At 37.4% G+C, this 22,990-nt stretch overlaps 1 protein-coding gene and 1 non-coding gene across 5 annotated transcripts in view; one reads left to right on the top strand and one right to left on the bottom strand.

The window, feature by feature from the left end:
- LOC115300927 (heat shock-related 70 kDa protein 2) overlaps window positions 1-22,990 on the bottom strand; it is a 38,344-nt gene that overhangs the window by 5,777 nt on the left and 9,577 nt on the right. Inside the window, exons 2-3 of one of the 4 annotated variants that reach the window (XM_029950525.1) lie at window positions 12,218-14,133; window positions 3,394-5,255 (exon numbers count right to left, since the gene is read on the bottom strand). The exons of 1 other annotated variant lie outside the window; for it this stretch is intronic. In XM_029950525.1, the coding sequence (XP_029806385.1) occupies window positions 5,219-5,255; window positions 12,218-14,115 (1,935 nt within the window). In that variant the 5' untranslated portion in view covers window positions 14,116-14,133 and the 3' untranslated portion in view covers window positions 3,394-5,218. Of the gene's footprint in view, window positions 1-3,393; window positions 5,256-12,217; window positions 14,183-22,990 lie in introns of those variants that run through there. 2 more of the 4 variants (XM_029950523.1, XM_029950524.1) reach the window with 2 other exon arrangements.
- LOC115303270 lies at window positions 2,561-2,629 on the top strand. Its single transcript, XR_003913961.1, has one exon. It is a non-coding gene; the product is annotated as a small nucleolar RNA SNORD2 (small nucleolar RNA).

Genomic DNA, 22,990 nt, shown 5'->3' on the forward strand with positions numbered 1-22,990 from the left:
ACTAAAATTGCAGCTTCAAGAAGGGAGAGGTTCTTTTGAATAGTAACTATGTATTATATGCAGTTATAAATAAATCTTGCAGTCTAACGTCACATTCATCTTTAACACTGCTTTCTGAAACCACAATAGCAATTTTATCTGTATTTTCATTATATATATTTTTTCCTGCTATTTTTACCTAGTATATCGAAGTTTTATAGTTTTTTTTAAGGAAATTCTACTCCCAACAAGGGTCTTGAACTCAGGTCCATGTGCTCAAGTCACGTGTTCTTTTTTTTAATTTTTTAAAATATTTATTTATTTTTGAGAGACAGAGAGAGAGAGACCATGAGCAGGGGAAGGGGCAGAGAAAGAGGAAGACACAGAATCTGAAACAGGCTCCAGGCTCTGAGCTGTCAGCACAGAGCCCGATGCGGGGCTCGAACCCATGAACCTGAGATCATGACCTGAGCCAAAGTTGGAGGATTAACCAACTGAGCCACCCAGGCGCCCCTCAAGTCACTTGTTCTAACGGCCTGGCATCTGAGTTTTTCCCAAAAAGACATAGTGTTTGCATTTTGACTTTATATGAAATAAACGTTTGTAGTCCTAGAACATTGTTATATGCTGATCATTCTCGGAATTTTTCTATTCCTTATTTGTATTGATTTTTTGAAAACTTGTTCTTTTCTCTTTGATGATTGTAGCTCAATTCACTTAAAATATAGCCAATTAAAATGATCAAATTTGCAAATTTATAATCAAATAATATTCATCAATGCCAGCAATGATGCAGCAAAACAGGTAAATGCTATTGGTGGGAATATAAATTAGTACACTCTTTCTGAAGGGCAATGTGACAATAGTTTTTCTTTACCTTAAATATGATCCTGCCCTTCATTTAACATTACTCTTTGTGGGATTCATCTTAAGGAAATAATAGAACATACAGATATATTATTTATAATAACAATAAAAGAGAAATGGCTTACATATCTGACAATGAGAAAATGATTACATAAAGTATAATACATTCCTATGATGAATTATTATGTAGCCATAAAATTGTGCACAAGAATTTTTAATGACGCAGGAAAATGTTCCTGGTATAGTTAAATGGGAAAATAAGGTATAAGACTTTCATATCTTATTCTGTATGTAGGATAATCTTACATATATTAAAAATGTATCAAAATTGATTATCTTCAGATGGTAGAATTGTCAGTAATTTTTCTAAATTTTCTTGTACTTTTTCAATGACTTTTAAAGCTTGACTATTAACATTCAACCGAAACAGTTTGCTAATCTACTGTTTACCTAGAAATTACTTCTGATTTTCAACAAGGGAAATCTCTTTGGCAGATTATAAATACTAGGGTGTTTCAAATACTTTTAAAATCCAGAGACTGAAATTCCACCCAGTCTGGAAAAAACAAGAGCTTCAACATATGTCACACCCTCTCTACTTAATCCCCATCACCCAGAAAAATACCTGGAACACAGTAATGATTCACTAGCTCAGTGTTTACTAAGAGTGGCCTGAGGCACAGTATTTAACCAAAAAATGGGAAATAATAACTTCATTTTTTTTCCTGTATAAAAAGAAGATTCTCTGCCTATCTCTTATATTTCTGTACTAAATAATACTACTGGGACCAAAAGTTGAAATAAATTCACATCTGAAAATACTTGTACTAGAGATACAAAGATGAGTATGATTAGGTCTAGAACTATGTGCCTGGGTACAGGGTAGTCAGGCCTGCCCTAAGGAGACTGAATAAGAATACATTTTCCCAGAATTATCAGGAAAAGAAAATTATGGATTTTCTGGAATCCTCTCAATCCCTACCTGGACACAACCTTCATAAAGGTTGTAGATTGTTTTAAGGAGATAATGTTGGCCTGAAGAGAAAATGGCATAAGTAGCAGCCTGTAATTTGAGGACCTATGAGCAAACTGGAGCTGAACTAGTTATTTAAGATCGCTATAGGGGTGCCTGGGTGGCTCAGCTGGTTAAGCTTCCCACTTCGGCTCAGGTTGTGACCTCATGGTTTGTGAGTTCGAGCCCCACATCTGGCTCTGCACTGACAGTTCAGAGCCTGGAGCCTACTTTGGATTCTGTCTCCCTCTTTCTCTGCCCCTCCCCCACTTGCACTCTGTGTGTGTGTGTGTGTGTGTGTGTGTGTGTGTGTGTGTGTCAAGAATAAATAATATTAAAAGCAAAAACAATCTCTATAAATACTTCCATTTTATACTTCATTGGAAGTACCATGTCCCAAAATTTTTCTCCAGTCACCTGTAGCTATAGGAAAAATTTCACCAGTTTTTCTTTTAGTCTTAAAAACTTCTGTCTTTAGAAGTTACAATTAAGCTGTAGATACACAGTGGGCTGGAGTAGGACACTTCCTGAGATGGAAAGCTAAGACCTACACCTAGAAGAGAGGCTTTTCTGGAAAAGAGGTGAATCTGTGACACTAACTGGGCCTTACTTCAGTACTGTAGTGCTGACTTCGAGGATAGAATCTTGTGGAATAGTCTGACCAACCCAATATTGTCATAATTGTTAATATTTAATGAGATCCTGTGCAATTATGGTGATCATCTCTGAGAACTGGACTGAAATGAAGTGAATACACTTTGCTGATCACTTTAGGGGGAGTGCAACTTATTAAACTCTTAAGCTGAAAATAAAATGAATTATAGTAGTAGGGAAGTTATTTCTCTGAATAAATTGTTATTTTGAAAATTAACCCTCTGAAAGGATTAAAAACTATGTCAGTGCATTTTTTATAAATACTTATTATTTTTTTTAATTTTAGAGAAAGAGCATGAGCAGGGGAGAGGGGCAGAGGGAGAAAGAGAGAGAATCTTAAACAGGCTCCATGCTCAATGAGGAGCCCAATATCATGGAGCTCCATCCCAGACCCTGGGATCATGACCTAAGCTGAAATCAACAGTAGAGGCTCAACTGACTGAGCCACCCAGGTGTCCCTATTATTCCTTTTTATATTACGAGGAAACTTCATTAATTTGTTGCCATCTGTGTTTGCCATGAGATAGTACTTTTCTAATCATTCTATATAAAAGAATGCAGGATTTGGCAGTAAGAATGTTTTTTAGTTTTGCTTTGTGCACTTCTTAAGATTTTAAGTAATCTCTACCCACAACATGGGGCTTGAACTCACAACCCCGAGATCAAGAGTCACATGCTGTACAGACTGAGCCAGCTAGGCGTCCCTGCTTTGCACACTTCTTAAGCTGCTCAGGAACACAGTAATTAGCTGTATCAGATACTTTATTATTTTTGTATTAGAGAATGGAGTTGATAACTTCTCAAATAATTTTGTAAAAGAGCCAGGTTGAAAAAATGCTGTATAAATAAAAGTAATATACAGACAGTTTAACTTCTGAACATAGAGGAGGAAATTTTTATTAGGTAAAAGCAGTGGATTAAAAAAATGTAACAAAAATTTTCCATGTAACTCAGTAACTCCATTTTATACTAACAGACAGAAAATAATCACATTATAGAATGCATTTATATCACTTATAATTATTATAATTCATTACAGTTATAGTGTAGTACAGTCAAAATTTAAGCCATATTTCTTTTCTAAATCTACTTCTACCAGTCAGCCAAAAATTATTTGTTGAATCTCTACTGTATTGATCCGGCACCTTTAATTATAGGTAATCTTTTGTCTGTTTCCTACTTGTTATAAGTCTGCAGTTTTAGATGCTTCCCAAGAGATTAGCTATCGTTTTTTATTTTGTTTTTTAGACTCTAATGCTTTTCTAAACTTATTTCTCTTAAAGCAGTTGATTTCATATGACCTTGAAGTCTTCAGTATATTTCTCTTCTCCCTTCAGGCCCCCATATCCACTACCGCATTCTAATTGACTTTATCTAATTTTTTGTTAGTCTAATTATTAGAAGGAGTATTCAAGTTATCATCCCATGTTATAGCTGGAGATTTTAAATGACTTTGCTTTTGCATATACTATCATATATACTGTAAGTTAGATTTCTTTGTGTAATTCTTTATTAAAACATTTGAAGAAATAGGCATATAAATAAAATAAGCATTTCTGGAAATATATAACATCAGCATATTGCATAAGAAACAAAATAATAATAAATAATGAATTGGATAGACAAACAAAAGTAAAACTATGAGTATTTCACAATAAGGAAATAGTATGGCTGTAAGATTCATATGGTTAAGAAATGTGTGTATGAGCATATATACATATATATAAAACAAAATATTTGAAGCCAGGCTAAAATCTCATCAAACATTTCATCTCCCAGTGAAAGGTTTCTGTAAAACTCATCAGTCATTGTTTCACTCCATACTTAGTTAAATTTTATCTTGAAATATGGCATTATATGTTAATACTGAGAATAAATATTTAATAGAAACTCATTCTACCTTATTAGATTATATTGCTAAGTTCAGAAGAAAATAATGTGTCTTAAGATACATTCTTTTTGTTGTCTGTGACTTATGAGGATCTATTATTGAAGTAATAACCACTTCTGGTGTTCCCTTGAGTTCACAGGCTTAAAAGGGAGTTTCATTAATATTAATAATCCAGTTTGTGACAAATATATACAGTGAAAAAGGAGGAAGGGCAAATGTTACATTACAACGAGCAATAACTAGATTATCTTCTCCTGTTAAAAAATTGGTCTCATCTTTCTTTCTCTGTACCCACATCTTTTTATTTATACTCTACACTACAGATTTGGGGGTATACTTTTTTTAAATTATCTAACTACATTTCATAATATGTAAACTGTGATTGAGATTATTTTAAGTTTAGGATTATATGTGTTTATACAGATATGTTATTATCTCTTCATAATGTATTTATAGTATCCTAGCAAACCCTCTTATTTTAGAAGGGACCATGGAAGAGAATTAGCATATAAAGTTTCATTTCAGTATAACTTTAACCACTGATGCCATAGGAATATTCTAGTTACTTTTCTTTAGCAGATTTTCCACAAATACTAGGAGAGTCATCATGAATCAATTTTGTCACAGCAAAGTGATTCCAAAGTGATCTTTACTGAGTTTTCTTGGATCCTCGAAACTGGAACCTTTGGGACTGATGAGGTTTGTCAGGAAGACAGAAAAGATGGTGTCACTTCAGATCTGATATTCCTGGGTCTGGACTTAAAGATTATCTGTTGAAGATTGATTCTTCCCCATGTCCTCTCCAAATTCAGATCTCACTTCTCCAGAGGTTTAGAAGGCCCTATTTCACCACTGCCACACAGAAAAAGACAAAACTCAAGAAAAATAATATTACAAGTTGACTGCTCTACTAGATACAACATAATTCTTAGGTCAGAATTTCATAGCTTTGGGTACTAGGCCAGCATAATATTACTAGAACAAAGAATGGCAACAAAAGCATAGTTCCTGGGACTTAAATTTATTTAATTTCTTCCTTAATGTAACTCATTGTACCCTTCAAATATAAGGTGTTCTTCTAAGGAATATCATTCTTCAGTTTTAGAGGCACCTTTTTTTCTTGTGTGATTTAAGCTAGAATGGGTAGGACACATGCAACATGAAAAGGTAAGAGGTCAGCCAGGTAGAAGAAAGTAGAGAGAAAGGAAACAGTTAAGAGGTCTTTCTTCAAATAATTTTACAATGTACTTTCACTTAAAAAAATTATGTAAATAATCTTTACATCATAGGTGGGATTCGAACTCACGACTCCAAGATTAAGCACCAAATGCTCTACTGAGTGAGCCAGCCAGGTGCCCCACAACGCATTTTAACTTGTTAATGGCAAATCTCTGATTGATATGGATCTCACAAGTTTAAGAGTTCATGTTCTTTTTACTGCCTTCAGCCATCAAACTAACCTTGTTTTCTGAGATATTAAAGGTTGCACTCTCTGCAAACAAAAATAAAGTACACACATGCACGCTGAGAAGTTTTCCTTCAAATTCCTAAGTTCATAACTCTCCTAAACTGCCTCAGTGATTCTGAGTAGAATTATATTTTTGCAACAATGCTTTGCCCTATTATTTTTTAAAGAGATTGTCCCTTAAAAATATTTTGTTCCACATCAGGGAATGCATAATCATTTGAAAGGAAAGATGACCTTCATAATCTGGACAGAATTATATTTCTGTCATCCAAAAATGAGCTTTGCTGATTGTGACTGGTCTAAGCAATTGGCTTAAGTACAATAAAAACATAGTAACTTTTGAAATAAAGGTTAATTGGGGGCTTCATAGGTTGTCTACTTAACTACTCCTTTCTCCACTAGTTAAGTATAGGGAGTTCTGCAAAGTTTATCACATAAAACTGTTAATACTCCTGATTCTGAAATGAAATCATGTCTTTTACATATTTGTCATCCCCTGGCCTTAGAGTTCCCTGTGATTTCTTACTTTGTTATAATGGTGATTAGTATATTGATATATTAAATTCAGAGCCAAGTACTAGATTGCAATCTTTACACCATCTTTTTTGTCAGCAAATGAGTAAAATCATGAGAAATTAAAATGGCTTCCTGCCCCCTAGTGCTCTGTGGTAGATTTTGATAGAAAGGATGAACAAATCTGCCACTACGAATGGACCCTAATGACTTGGTTCTCCTGAATATAAGGAAACCACTAAAATAGAAATTAAGCTTCTTAATGCTAAAGTCAACTAAGCATGTAAATATAAATATGTAAGTGGTATTAAATTGGTTCAAAATTAGTATGAGTTTACAAGCTATGATCATTTAGTTTATATTTACCAGTACTCACAGACCTAAAATTCCTTGCATTTTAAATCCTTGCATCTTTGCCTCCTGCCAGCATATAAATTTGTAAGTAGCTAAATTACTTCTGGTTTTAGTATAAGACTCTACCGATATGTTACCAAGTAGTATGTCCTTGAGTCTGATAGAAGGCAATGAAAGTGGGCCACCTGAGTGATCATAGAGGCGTCATCCATGGAGTCTTCACCATCTTATTCTCTTTTCACTCAAAAAAAAAAACATTTGGAGGATGGTAGAAAGACCATTAAAGTAGGAGATTTAATATAGTAGTAGTAAAACCTATTGTATAGGTTTTAGAAATCCAGCAACGGATGTATCAAGTTAAAATCAATAGATTGGGAGGGGGACTGTTTCACTTAAACCATTAACTGTTCTTTTATTCCCTAAGTTTGCCACTAGGTTAGGCTGCATAAACGGCTGTCGTTTCCTGAAATTATCTTTTATTTCTTTTATGAGTAAGACTGTCTTTATAAGTTTACACGAATATTTTTGGTAAATTGAACTATAAATAATGAACTTTTGATTTTAGACAGATTACTCCATAAACTTAATCAAATCAATCACAATATGCCAGCTAAGGATTTGTTTTGTTTTTTAAGTCAAAGAAACTAGTTATTCTGAGGTCCTGGTTTTTCTTGGGAATATTTTCAAATGGTTGGAATTATTCACCTCATCAGTCTCATAACCAATAAAATGGTGATTGGCTGGAGATTAAAACATAAAGGTCAGGAACAGGTAAAATAGAAGGGAAAAAAGTCACAGAGGTAGAAGTACAAAAGTGGAATTCAAATTAAATTTTAGTTGAGCACTTACAATGGGTCTTCCCAAATGGCTGATTATATCACTAAAGGTTTAAGTTTAAATAAAGGAAAATTAAAACATGTCGATATCTAGGATATATTTCTAAAGCATCACTCTGAATGATCCATTCAAAGAAAAGGTTTTGTTTCCAACTGATACGTTTCCACATTATCCAACGCGTTCATTAAGCACCTTACCAGGCACAGCAGATCACAGATGAACATGGAGCACAGAGTTTCATAGGAGCTTTATCACATGTGTTCCTAGGCTGAAAAGGCCCTTCTTTGTACTCCTTGGTAGGTGAGGTATGTGGCTTAGTGGTCAAGTACAGGCATGCAGAAATCAAACAGGTCTAGGCTCAAATTCTAGCTCTAGTGTTTAATTTCTGTGTGATCTGAGGAAAAATACTCAAGTCTCTGAACCTCCGTGCCCCATCTGGAAAATTAAAATAATACTTACCTCATAAGGTTGTGAGGCTTAAATAAAACTGTGCACCTAAAGCACCTAGCAGAGCATAAAGAGCACTAAGTAACTGGATGCCAGGATTACTCTAGGATGAATGGGTCAAGGGCTTCCAAATCTGGGTGGCATCTTCATGCTCTTAACACCCAACAGCCCCCTACCTGCTTCAGTTCACTGGCATGCATCCTGTCATTCCGTTCCCTACACCTCGAGTATCAAGGAGATGGGGGGCATTCCCCAAGAGTATGTCCCCACAAAGCTTTTGGGCCCCCTGGTATCCTAGGCATTGTAACACTAGGGTGCCTGCAGAATGCTGGCATTTATCACAGAGAAGCATTTGTTACAAAGGAGGTGGGGCTGGTGAGGAAAGATGAGGAACTGATAAGTAGATTAATGGTAAAAAAAAATTGTTTTAATTTTAACTCTTAAAACCCATTAAAAATTAAGAAGCACACCAAATTTCTTTACTCTGAACCATTTGTACAGATACACATTCAGGTTTTCTTTTGGTTGGTACTAATTTACCTTTCAACAGTGACAAGTTTTATGTTCACTTTCACTGTTAAACTGATTATTAGGGGGGATTTTTCCAGAGACCTGTTAAATATGGAAATTCCTTAACAAGTGGTGTAGAGGAAGAAGTACTGTTTAACCAGGAAGAAAGTTGCCAACCACCATTAGCCTCTCTCCCCACTTTTTTAGAATATAAAAGCTGGTATATTACATCAAGTATTGAGGCATATTCTTGGCATGTTCACAGCAATTGTTTTACTAGACATTTTATAGCTGTAATATTTTAATGTATCAGTATTACTTCAACCTATCAAATTGTTCCAATCTCTACTCTCGCCTAGACAGTTCCAGATGTTTTTTATTCAACTCTTACATCTTGTTCATATTTTTGTTCTCAACTACAGTACTTAAATGGTTTTCCATGACAGTCTCTTGTTTTTCCCTTTAATTGGTGCTCTAACTGCCCTAGCAAAGTCTGTCCTTATTTTAATTCTTTAGTTTTATGACTAGTCCCTAGAATCTTTATGTTCTTTCTTCTAAGTTTTGTCCATATTCAAACTTCAAACACTAAACTAGCATTGTATCATTTTAGACACGAGTCATTCCCCTCAATATTTTTACTTTAAAAATATGGGTGAGATTAAGACAGATTTCTGAGTCCTACTCCACCACCACCTTGTGCTTCATTAATCTGAAATTCTTAGTGCTGTGGGCCAAAGAATCATAAACATCTGATTTGTCCTGTAACTGGTGACGAGCTTGATAGGCACGGACCCCAATTCTCTAGGATTTCTTGCTGAAGAACAGCAGGCCCTGTAAGCAAGACTCTGTCTGTGAGGCACAAGACTCCGCAGGGTATCGTCTAGATTTTTCCTTCCGTTTTGGATTTAGAACCTAATGACGTTGAGTCGTAAAGGCAGGCGGAGAAGGGGGCTTCCACAACCTTGATTCATTGCCTTTGCAGCATGGAGGGCAAGAAGCAATGGCAAGGAGTTACAGCTCTGTAGCTCCCGGAGAGGGAGGAAGTCAGAGGAAACTGGGTTGGGGAGAGGTGTTAAGACGTTTTAGATTCCCCTTAATTTTAAGAGGCAAGTAGACTTTAAATGTGCTCTCTGCCTTAATAAGGAAAATTTGTACATTATACCTACAGAAGCCTGTGCTGCCCAATAGCTAGTACCAAAAGTCGTCCTCGGTAATATGAAACTGGAAGGAAACAACATGGTGAGGTGAAACCATAAACTTCTGTTATGTAAAGTTACACATTATGTTCAATGTTTATATATTTGCTTGCTAATTGTTGGCTGTTAGTACATGTCAGAACACTAAATTAACACTCCCTTTTTCTAATGGAATAGACAATCCTTTTTACAGTACGGCAGTATTTAGAAACTACCTATCCTTTAATGGTGGGAAGCCACTGCAATAGATTTTGATGAAGGTCATGGAAAGAAGTCATTCCCCCTAAAAATTATGTCCACTAAGAAACTACATAAATAGTTTGGAAATTTGTTGTGAGTTTATCTTATTTCTTTACACAACTCTCTGATGGTCGCTGGGTCTGTTACAGAGCTTTTATTTGGTCCTGTCAGGACTATATACACCATATTCCAAGTGGCACTTCAGATTTAACTCCTTACTGGGTCCAAGACTAAGTGAATCACTTTTCCTGCTTTTTCTGCTGTGTGGTCTTAAAAAAAATTCCTAACTCCTTGTTTATCTGTTAGTGTATTTCCCCCATCTCTATTTCCGTTATTTTAATACCACATGCCACCTGTACTGTTCCTGTTCTGACTTCCCTTGCTCTTACTTGTATGCCCACAAATCTCTGAGCTCACACTGTGCTCTATTAACTCCCTTGGCCTTCACCTAGATCTGTTAGCCAATATGTCTCAATTCTCTTGGCAAGTTTTTCTTTTATGAAAATTGTATAGAAAAATGACTTGCATATCTTAAGAATCTGATGTAAACAAAAAGAGTTACTGTTCATAATTGCAGAATTATACTTTTAAATACAGAAGTCACTTAAAATCCCTTTCATTATGAGAAGGGGATTACAATGCGAGGAATTCACATTAAAAGGCATTCTATTCCAAAGATGCGTTTATTGGTGGGTCAGCTGTGCCAGTGTTTTAATTCACATGTAATTCACGTCGACCCTGTGTCAGCAACAACTAACAATAAGACTACTTTAACTAAAAAGTGATAAACTACTTCTACTTATATGTTCTGTGATTATTTTATAGTCCTCAAATCTTGTAGTACTTTACAGAAAAAAACTAATAAAGCATGGTGATAAACTGCAATTTGCCACAACACACTTCCTCCAAATCTTAGGATAAAACACAAGACATTTTTTTGCACACTCTACTTTTATAGAACAACCAGGTTTGTAATTGATTTCTTTATTTTATTTGATTTATCAATATACATGGCAGCTTTCTCAAATCTCAAAGTTCCAAAAGTATGTAACTTTAATTGTGAAAAATCATTTTCCTTTAGATGTCATATTCCTAGAGAACTATTAAAGTCTATTTATAAACAAAAATAATCGATAAACTAATACACTTTAGAAATCAGAATATTTTAAATTATTTTAAATGAATACAAGATATGTCTTTTTAATTAACTATCATAGTTAAATTTAATATCACAAAACAAAATGACATTTTCCCACTAATTTCTCCGTGGGGTAAAGTCATTGGATTTTACACTTAATATAAGTTTTAAATGTGATTATTTAAATGATAATATTTTATCAATTATAGGAAATATTCATTTATAGGAATTTCCTTATGTCCATCCATCTTTTTAGGCCAAGTTTGAGCCCATGTCAACCTTCAAGTTTAGAGTCAATGCACCTAACCTGCCTAATAAGCATGTCAATTAAAGAATATGGATTTCATTGATAAAAAGGGGGAATAAACAGTGGCTAAATCACTGTTGAACTTACAAAAAAAAAAGCTAAAAGTAAATGAGATAGTTTCAAAGAATTACTTTAAAAAGTTTTTTTTAAATAAACACAAATGGCCAATGATGTTGGATCTAAGATTTCACAGGATAACCTTAAAAAAAAAAACCATATAGAAATAGTAAAGTCATCACCTTATGATAAAAAAAAAGCTAAAGTTTAATAGCCATTGAAGGGGTAACAACCACTTGTAGTCTACATTAAAAAGGAATTTTAATCATAGCTAAAACAAACTAAAATTAAAGAATTCTATGAAGAAATAACAAAAATCATAAACATTTAATAACATCTAAAATGTAGGTAATTAAGATCCTAAACAAAAATATTAAAGGTAAAAGGGCCTTGAAATTTTTCTCCAACAATTCGTCTTATAAAATCAATTTCTAAATAGCTCATATCCTTTGCTTTGGTGTTTTGTCTGCTATCAGCTAAACACAAGTACAGTAGAAAATCACTTATGTTCTTTTCAAATGCTTGGCATTATAATGTGATCTCATATCTTTCCTCAAATTAAATTTTGCTCCACATATTCCACATGTATACAGATGAACATCCATGTGCTGTTCCAACTGTTCATTATTTGGGAATATCTGAAAGCAGACCTGGCATATAGTCTCACCAGCGGATAAATGAGAAATCATATGCCGTACATGGTCATGTTTTCTGAAGTTTCCTTGATCACAAATGGAACAGACATACCTGGCCATGCCTTTGTGCATATCATTGTGCAGTCGCAACTGACGCTCTCTTAAAAACTGCTTTCCACATGTCTGACAGACAAACTGTTTTTCCTTGGTATGAACGGTGTAGTGTTCTCTTAAGTGACACCGCTGATAGAATCCTTTCCCACACAGATTACAAAAATGCTTTCGTCTGTGATCTCTTTCGTTTTCTTCCATGATGGCACTCTTAAACACATCCTGGTCTAGGCAGCTAGACATATGTTCAACCACCAGGTTTTCAGTTTCAAAACGCTGGCCACAATTAGGACACCGAAAAGGACAGGTAGAATGTTTATACAACTGCTTTTTTTGGATGCTGTTTATCTGGAAATGATTGTCCCTGAAATCGTCCAACATTTCCACAAACATATCTCTTATTTCTGACTGCTCATCAGGATTCTCTTCCATGTCCATTTTCTCTTCGGCATTTCCTAACCCATTCATTGTCAGATCTTGGGGTTCTCCACATCGCTGAGCGTGTTCCTGAAGCTGTCTGCCCTTAACAAGGATCTGGCCACATTTACCACAGGCACAGATGTTTTCGATGTGTTTGGCTAAGTAATGGGATGACAGGTCCTCCTCGGTTATTGTGAGTCCACACAGCTCACAGGACGCATTTTCAGTATCCTCTTGTACCGGACTGCTGTTGTTAGGGGGCCTCATGCTTTCTAAACTGCCTCTTTCTTCAGCATTTATTGACATCCGAGGTTTTAGAGTTTTCCTACCACTTTTTTTAATACCGATGTCTTCTTCAACATAGTATCTATAAAACGGCTCTTCGGCTTCATCTTCTAATTCGTCATTGTCAGTGGACTCGTTACAGTCTTTATCAGTAACTTTAATAATGTTAAAGTCTTTCAGTTCGTCTGTCGGAATATCTTCTGGCTCCATCTTGATAATGATTCTTTTCCTTTCGGCAGCTCTGCTCTTTTCCTCGCTGGCTAGCTCGGACTCCACCATGCTACTTTTTCTGCTTCCAGGGGTTGACGTCGAATCCTCAGCCGCCTGGCTCGGGTCTCCTCTGTATTTGTCTGTCTGCGCAGAAAATGTCTTAGAAGAATCCTTCTCGCCAAATTCGGCTTTGATATTACTGTCTTTTCCATCTCTAAGGTCTACTATTCTGTGGTAGGATCTTGTGTTTTGGTACGAATGTCTGTTAGTACAGGTTAGCACATGCTCATCTAATAGCTTTTCACAGCTAAAGCCAAATCCACAGCTATCACAGGTAAAACTCCGGCCAAAGCGTCGTGACACGCGTTCTTTCGGAGTGGATAATTTGGACACGGAACTTTTTTTACAGACATCAAACAGTGGTTCCGGAAAATTCCCTAACTGTAAAGACTCTTCATCAGGCTCTCTGTTGTGTGGCGTATTGACTGTTGAACTGGGCTCTGCACACCACCTACTGGCCTCACTGCCATTTCTAGCCACTGTGTCTTCATACATTCTTACCCCAAATATCATTTTGCTGTTCTGTTTGCTAGACGCAGAAGATGAACATTTGGAACTAGAACAATCTGCATCCTGTATGTCTTCTAAGCAGTCGGGAACATTGTACAGCTGTAAGTAGTTCATTGCCACTTTAAACTGCTCAAAACTGGAGGGAGCGGTCATGATTTTTCCTAAATACATAAATTGCAGAATGAGATCAAAACACTCGGCACTAATCTTCATGTTGCTGAGATTCAGCTGTGCAGTACTGTGCTGATGGTTCATGAAAAACATTCTAAAATAGGAGCTGCAGGCGGCCAGAACCGCTTTGTGCGCTTGGAAGTAAATGTCATCAATCGCGATGCAGCAGTCACAGAGGAAACCCCACTCCCTCTGGTTGTTCAGCTGCTGAAGGACGTAGCTGCTGTGGCTGGGCTTGGCCATCTTCGATTAAGTAGAGACCTACGCAAGACAACACAGTCCAGTCAGACAGATATCCTTAGAAAAGCACCTGAAAAGAAGAATAATTTTGATCACACTTTGTGACCTGTGTGATTTTGCTATTGTAACAAAGGTATAAAGTTTTCTGTTCCTGTCTAGTAAAACTCAATATACATCTGAATGCTTTTTTAAATTTGAAGATGAAGAGAGCCAGTTATTCAAGCTTCCCATTTTGATTTTAAGAAGCACAATAGAGGCACCTCGGTGGCTCAGTCAGGTGAGCATCCGACTCTTGATTTCGGCTCATCATGGGCTCTGCGCTGTCAGACTGGGACTCTGTCTGTCCCTCTGGCCCTTCCCCCGCTCACACTCATGTGCTGTCTCTCTCAAAATAAATAAATAAACATAAAAAAAAAGGAAATCAAAAGCAAAAACCATCACTTTGGTTTCCTCAAACTCTATTGGGAATAACGTTTACTAGATTTGAAAGGAAAAAGTTTAAAACTACCTTAAGTATATAAACAATGAAAGTAAATTAAATAACAACTTAAACTGAAAGTTCATAAACTAAACTGCAGAGTATTAAAAACTTAAGTAATGGGTATTAAGGAATTACTGTTCAAATTTAAGTGCGTTGAATGCATTTTGGTTGGGTTAAAAGAGGCCCTATCTTTTAGATACACATGCTAACCTCTTTACAGATGACATGATATAATCTAAAGTACGCTTGAAAACAATCCAGTGAGGTGGGTGTGGGGGTATAAGTGATCCAAGACTGGCCATGTGTAGATAACTACTGAAGCTGGGACCCAGGTAGAATTTTATTTTTGTTTGTTTGAAAGTTTCCATAGAAAAATTCTGTTAAAAATGCTTCTTAGATTATATGGAAATGGCAACAGCAAGTAGGTCTGATCAATGCTTTTCTCTTGATTATTGGAGAAGCAATAATTCTGTAGAGTCAGAATATCTATCTTAGGGGGGGCGCCTGGGTGGCTCAGTCGGTTGAGCGTCTGACTTCGGCTCAGGTCATGATCTCACAATTCGTGGGTTCGAGCCCTGCGTCGGGCTCTGTGCTGACAGCTAGCTCAGAGCCTGGAGGCTGCTTCGGATTCTGTGTCTCCTTCTCTCTCTGACCCTCCCCTGCTCATGCTCTCTCTCTCTCTCTCTCTCAAAAATAAATGAAAAAAAAACATTTAAAAAACATTAAAAAAAAAAAGAATATCTGTCTTATGTTGCTTGGCATGCACTTTACAGTGTGACAAAGCAGTCGATCAGTGAAGGAGGTGTCAGTGCTTAGATGGTAAATTTTTATTCATTTTTAATTGTTTTTTAAAAACAGTATACAAAGTAACATGCTCATTGCAAAAGTTCAAATATATAAGTAAATAGAATAAAAGTACATCTTAGGTCATATACCTCATCCCAGAGATAACCTCTCCAAACACTCTGGATTGTATATCTTCAGATCTGTTTGTATGTATCCACACTGAGTACCTACTATGTGCCCAGGCATGCAGTTTTTGCTCTGGCTGCATTTTTTTTTAACCTAAATAATATCATCCTATATATACCTTTCTACAACTAATTTTCTTCACTTAACATATGGTAGACACTACAAATATTATTTAACAAATATTTTTTTATTTAAAAAATTTTTTTAGTGTTTATTTGAGAGACAGGGCAGAAGTGGGGCAGGGGCAGAGAGAGAGGCAGACATAGAATCTGAAGCAGGCTCCAGGCTTTCAGCTGTCAGCACAGAGCCTGATGTGGGGCTTGAACCCATGAACCGGGAGATCATGACCTTCGCTGAAGTTGGGACACTCAACTGGCTGAGCTACCCAGGCGCCCCCACTATAAATATTATTACTGTTGGGGCACCTGGGTGGCTCAGTCGGTTAAGCCTCCGACTTCGGCTCAGGTCAGATCTCACGTTCATGGGTTCGAGCCCCGCATCAGGCTCTGTGCTGACAGCTAGCTCAGTGCCTGGAGCCTGCTTCCGGTTCTGTGTCTCCTTCTCTCTCTGCCCCTCCCCCTCTCATGCTCTGTCTCTCTCTGTATCAAAAATAAACATTAAAAAATTAAAAAAAAATAAATATTATTACTGTTAGTAAGTTGACCTTGGGTAGAGGAGAGGAAAACATTAAAACCACTAAGTCCTGTCCATTATATTATACAACTAAAGCAAGATCCAACTTTAGCCTTGATTTTTTTTAATGGGGGGAGAGGGCGGAAGAATGCATACAAGCAGGGGAGAGGGGCAGAGGGAGAGAGAGAGAAACTTAAGAAGGCTCCAAGCTCAGTGCAGAGCCTGACAGGAGGGCTCAATCCCACTACCGTGAGATCATGACCTGAGCCGAAATCAAGAGCTAGACGCTTAATCCATAGCCTCAATTTTTAATCTGTATACATTAACTTCACTATCTTCCACTTAAAAACAAGTTCCTATACAAGCTGAGCATAAAAAGAACATTTACCAAGCTGTTCAGAGAAATTAAATGTTCACTCTTCACTCCCCAAGCCCTCCAATCCTTGCAATGGTAATTAAGAAGTATCTACAGTTGATTTCCACTTGCTTTTTATCTGTTCATTACAGATCATATGTGGATCACAGGCCCATTTTCCCCACTACCTAAGGACCCATCCCTCCTCCTTCCTCTTCTTCCTGTCCTTCCAGCTAAATGACATAGAGTTGCTTAGTCAGGGATATGCGTCTAGTGAGTCTGGTAAAAAGAAGGTGGCTTATCATGAGGACTAGTGCCTTGTTAAAAATTGCAACCATTGTACCTTTTTGCAAGCCAAATCAAGCATGTCAAATAGGTACACTATTTCAGCCTTCTATAAGTCAGGCATCTGTAACCAATGAGGAAGAACGCTCAGTATGTACCGAAATACAAAAAGCAATATATGCACAAAGATCTCCATCAATATGTTATTTATAATTTGAAATGTCTGGTAATAAGGGAGTTGTAAGTGAACCAAGGTAAATCTACCTAAAATTCAGTCATGTGGCCTTTAAAAATTAAAGTAATGAATGAAGACTGTAGAAGAAACTGAGATAAGTTTCCAGGATGGAAAGTCAAGTAAATAAAAAACAGATATGAAATTACGTAACAATAACAATTATATGAAACAAATCCAAACAACAAAATCTTACTCAAAGGGTGAGAAAAATACACACACGCACGCGTGCGTGAGTGAGGACTCCAAGCCCATTTTTAAAGGATGAGGTTTTTTTTTTGTAAAGAAGCTTTAACTGTATTGAATTCACAGCTTTCTGGATTAATTAATTTATTTATATTTTTAAATTTAAATTCAAGTTAGTTAACATATAGTGTAGTACTGGTTTCAGGGGTAGAATTTAGTGATCTATCACTTACATTTAACACCCAGTGCTCATCCCAACAAGTGCCCTCCTTAATGCTCATCACTCATTTAGCCCATCCCCCCACCCAACACCTTTCCAGCAGCCCTCAGTTTGTTCTCTATTTTTTAAATTAAATCCAAGTTATTTACACATAGTGAAACAATAATTTCAGGAATAGAATTTAGTGACTCATCACTTACATATAACACCTAGTGCTCATTCCAACAAGTGCCCTTCTCAATGCTCATCACCCGTATTCCACACCCCCATCAACCCTGTTTGTTCTCTGTATTAAGAGTCTTTTATGGTTTGTCTCCCTCTCTGTTCTTATCTTTGTTTCCCTTCCCCATGTTAATCTATTGTGTTTCTTAAATTCCACATGAATGAAATCCTAGGATAATTGTCTTCTCTGACTGACTTACTTCACTTAGCATAATACACTCTAGTTCCATCCACATTGTTGCAAATGGCAAGATTTCATTCTTTTTGGTTGCTGAGTAATACTCCACTGTGTGTGTGTGTGTGTGTGTGTGTGTGTGTGTATACACACACCACATCTTCTTTATCCATTCATCAAATCTTTATCCATTCATCAGTCCATGGACATTTGGGGTCTTTCCATACTTTCGCTATTGTCAATTGTGCTGCTATAAACATTGGGGTGCATGTGCCCCTTCAAATCAGCACTCCTGTATCCTTTGGCTAATTCCTAGTAATGCAATTGCTGGGTCGTTGGGTAGTTTTATTTTTAATTTTTTTGAGGAAAGTCCATACTGTTTTCCAGAGCGGCTGCACCGTAGGATGAGATTTCTAGGTCTATAGTCATTTTGTAGGATTCATAGAGAACTTTAATGAGTAATAAAGAAAAAGGGGCAGAAGGATAGATGTTATCTCAAAAAAAATTCTCCTAATAAGAGTTAAAAAATGAAAGAAACTCTTTCAGACAATAATGAATGCTCTGCACGGAAGAGCGATGAAATGTCAATGAGGACAGCGTGGTACAAGGAAAAGAACACAGGCTCCGCATCAGAGAGCTGAGTTCCGATCCACCTTCGCCACCTTTGGTAACAGTTACCCTCACTGGTCCAAATTTCCTAATCTATCATACTGGGGATAATAATATGTCAAATAACACATCACACATGAGGATTCATAGAAGCAATGTGTAAAATGTACAGTTCTTGACGTGTGATAAATAATGGAAGTAACATCGGCAGTGGTGGTGTCATGCTTATTTTAAGCATCAGGAGCTAAGTTTGACTAGATAACCTTAAAGTTTCCTTCCGAACAGCAGTCCAGGAGGAACGCCAGCAGTTAATCTGTGAATACGTGCAGGTTTTACACATCCTGGGCTTAATATAATGACATAAAGAGCTCAGGGGAGCCTGGGTGGCTCAGTTAAGCATCTGACTCTTGATTTTGGCCCAGGTCAGGATCTCATGGTTCGTGGAATCGAGCCCCACGTTGGGCTCTGTCCTGAGAGCCAGGAGCCTGCTTAGGATTCTCTCTCTGCCCCCTCGCTGCTTGTGCTCTTTCTCTCTCTCGAAATAAACAACCTTAAAAAAAAAGAGCTTAAAAGTTCCAAGAACTCTTCTACTCTAAATGGAAAGCAGTTTTATGGCCAGCAACCAAAAATGCTGCAAGTACATCTGAGACTAATATGACAGGCGCCTCTCTAGATAAAATCAGATTCAGTTAAGTTAGTAAAAACGCATCCATGCTAACACATAAACAACACACTAGAACAGGAGCACCAACAGCATTTAAATGCACATGTGTCAATGCAGCAAATACTCGTCGAGTGCTCTGGAGCACCCGGCACTATGTAAAATACTGAGAATCGGCAATAGCACAGGTCTTCTGTAATCTCAGATACATCCTTGAGGAGAATTCTGACTTTTTCTACACTAGTGACTTTGTTCAACGTGTATTCATACATCACCTTCTCTATGGAAGAAGCCATCACGCTCTGGTAGAGAGACCAAAGGGGCCTGGGTCAGAAAGATGTGGGTATGAATCCCACCATCTTCACAGGTCTCTCTACATTCCTGCCTTCCCATCAGAGAGCTCAAGGCCAAACAAAATTCATGCTAAGACTACAGCTTCTAGGCTGACCTAGAATTGTAGTTTCATCAATAACATTATGCAAATATCCACATTCTGAATAAAACTGACTGTAAAAAAATAGAGTAACATAAAAAAATTTTTTTAAGTTTATTTATTTATATTGCACATGCGAGAGACAGCATGAGTGGGGGAAGGGCAGAAAGAGAGAGGGAGAGAGAGGGAGAATTCCAAGAGGCACTACACTATTAGCACAGAGCCCGAAGCAGGGCTCGAACCCATGAACCATGAGATAATGACCTGGGCTGAAACCAAGAGTCCGATGCTTAGCCAACTGAGCTACCCACATGCCCCCAAAGTAGAGTAACTTTTAATAGCAATCCTTCATACATTAGTGTCAATAACTTTGTACACTTATTACACAAAAAAGCTTTGAAAAGGTCTAATAACACCAACAAAACAAAACTCCAAAAAACAAAAAAAGAAAAGAGGTGGGGCATGGAATCCGGGGTGAAGGAGCTAAATTCCTGTGAGATTTTTAGCTTGTTATCTATCTCTTGAGAATAATTTTGCCATTAAAATTTTAAAAACTTACTTATTCTTTTCTTGTGTTCATTTATTTTTGAGAGAGAGGGAGAAAGAGCAGGGGAGGGGCAAAGAGAGGGGGACAGAGGACCTGAAGCAGGCTCCGTGCTGACAGCAGAGAGCCCCATGTGGGGCTTGAACTCACATGCAACAAAACCATGACCTGAGCCAAAGTTGGATGCTTAACAGACTGAGCCACCCAGGTGCCCTGATTTTTTTTTTTTTTTTTGAGAGATAGGGAAAGTGAGCAAGGGAGAAAGGCAACATGGAGCTCAATCCCAAGACCCCAGGATCATGACCTGAGCAAAAATCAAGAGTCAGATAGTCAACTGAATGAGCTACCGAGGAACCCCCTTTTTTAAAATCTTTTTTTTACATTAATTTACATTAAATTTAATTTATTAATTAAAAACAATTTCATTCAAATTCCAAAATGTTTTCTCCTTTTAATTTTTTGATATTCTTAATAATGCTACCAAAACTTAGTTAATTTTATATTATAGTAAAGCTTACAAGTGTTTTAAATGAAAGGATTGCTTATCTTTTACCTGTTCTTAACTCCTTAATCCCCATAACCTATTTCACCCATCCCCCCATCTACCTCCCTTCTGATAACCATTGGTTTGTTCTCTGTAATTAAGAGTCTGTTTCTTGATTTGTGTGTGTCCTCTCCCCATCCCCCCCTTCTTACTTCTTTTGTTTCTTAAATTCTACATATAAATAAAATCATATGGTATTAGTCTTTCTCAGACTTATTTTGCTTAGCATTATACTCTAGATCCATCCACATCATTGCAAATGGCAAAATTTCATTCTTTATGGCTGGATAATATTCCTTTGTGTTTATATACCCCATCGTCTTTATCCATTCATCAATCAATGGCTACTTGGGCTGCCCTATACCTTGGCTATTGTATAAATAATGTTGCTACATGAATCATGACTCATTCTGAATTAGTATTTTTATTTTGTGTGTGTAAATATCCAGTAGTGTGATTACTGGATTGTAGGGTAGTTCCATTTTTAACATTTTGAGGAATCTCTGTTTCTACAGTGGCTGCACCAGTTTGCATTCCCACCAACAGTGCAAGAGGAGTCAGCTGTTCTTGTCTTCATACCTGAATTGGTGACTGCTTTTGTGTTACTAGCCAGATCACTAGTGAGAGAAATTTATTACAGCTAGAAGTCAAGGGCTGGGACTGAGAGCAGAACTTCAAATGTGCTCTAAAGCCAAGAGTTCTGAGGCCGGGTGGGCATCTGTGTGCATGCAGTTCTCCAGGCAGAGAAAGAAGTTAGGTGATGCAACACATTTTACAATGGATTTTCAAATTTTCAGTTTGAAAGTTTCATCTCAAAGGCAAAAACAGCCATCAAGCACATAATGCATATTAATTTCGATATTCACGGATTTTTTTAATCCCATAGAACAGCAAAGATCTGACTGTGAAACGGTGTATCAAGGGGACAGTTAACTGTGGTGAAGGAGGTCCGAGGATTAGGATCGCAGAGAACAAGGACTCCCGGCCTCTCAGATGGGTACGAACCACTTGTAAAGGGCACTACGGAAAGTACGCTTCTGCAGAGAACACTCAGCAACGGCTGGGCATGAGTCCTTCATACAGAACTGACTGGCCGGTGTTCTGGCACAAGTGACTACCCACATCTGAACTCTTATCTGTAAGGTTGTTTTATCTGTGTACGTGCATCTCGTCTTACCCAGGAGACATGTTCCCTAAATTATACTGTGTAAGGTATTTCAGTACATTTCTCACTGACATAGTAAGGTATCAGAAATACTTCTCCTTCATCTCTAAATCTCTTAAATTGGGAAAAAAACAGTTTTGCCGCGTTTCTTTTGCTTCCACCTTAGTCAAATGATAATTGAAGAGCCTATAAATAAGCATATAAGGTGAATTAGAAGGGGCACCTGGGTGGCTCGGTTGGTTAAGTGTCCAACTCTTGATCTCAATCTTGTGAGACTGAGTCCCACACTGAGCTCCACACTGGGCATGGAGCCTGCTTAAGATTCTCTCTCTCCGTCTGCTTCTCCCTCAGTCTTGCTTGCTCCTCGTCTCTCTCTCAAAAAAAATTAATTTAAAAAAATTAAGCAAATAAAGAGTCACTTACAGTAAGTGGACTTGGAGTGCCTCCTTCTGTAAAGCAAATCACCTTTTTGTAATGTGTGCCACAGCCCGAGGTGGCCTCCCTGGGGACAGCCTGTATTGCCTCGGTGAGAATCTGTAGCAGTCTAGCATCAGACTCTCAATTCCGTGCCCCCATCTCTCCACCACTAACAATGACCTCTGGATCTCAAAGGCCATTTAGGTATATCCATTCATTTCCTCATACCTATTTCTGTGTCTTACATGACTGGATATATGTATAGGGATTTACTTTGAGGGTTATAGACTATCCATTTAAAAATCCTGAAAACGAGGGGCGCCTGGGTGGCTCGGCTGGTTGAGCATCCAACTTCGGCTCAGGCCCTGATCTCACAGTCTGTGAGTTCGAGCCCCACATAGGGTTCTGTGCTGACAGCTCGGAGCCTGGAGCCTGCTTCAGATTCTGTCTCCCTCTCTCTCTGCCCCTCCCCAGCTCTCTCTTTCTCTCTCAAATATAAACATTACAGAAGTTTTTTAAATCCTGAAATGAAATAAAAGCGTTCTCTCATGTTAATAAAGCAGGGTATGGGAGCGTACTGAACATCTAACAATATTCCTAACGCTGCATAAAGCATTGAAGTAGAGGGTGGAAAAGGATGGTCAACACAGACCTAATTACATATGAGGGATTACGTTTTAAACCAAGAAACAATTTGAGAATAATGAATCAAACTGAATAAAGTTCAGCAAGAATTAGAGGGAA

Source organism: Suricata suricatta, chromosome 9, assembly GCF_006229205.1.
Source record: "Suricata suricatta isolate VVHF042 chromosome 9, meerkat_22Aug2017_6uvM2_HiC, whole genome shotgun sequence".
NCBI classification, from domain to species: domain Eukaryota; kingdom Metazoa; phylum Chordata; class Mammalia; order Carnivora; family Herpestidae; genus Suricata; species Suricata suricatta.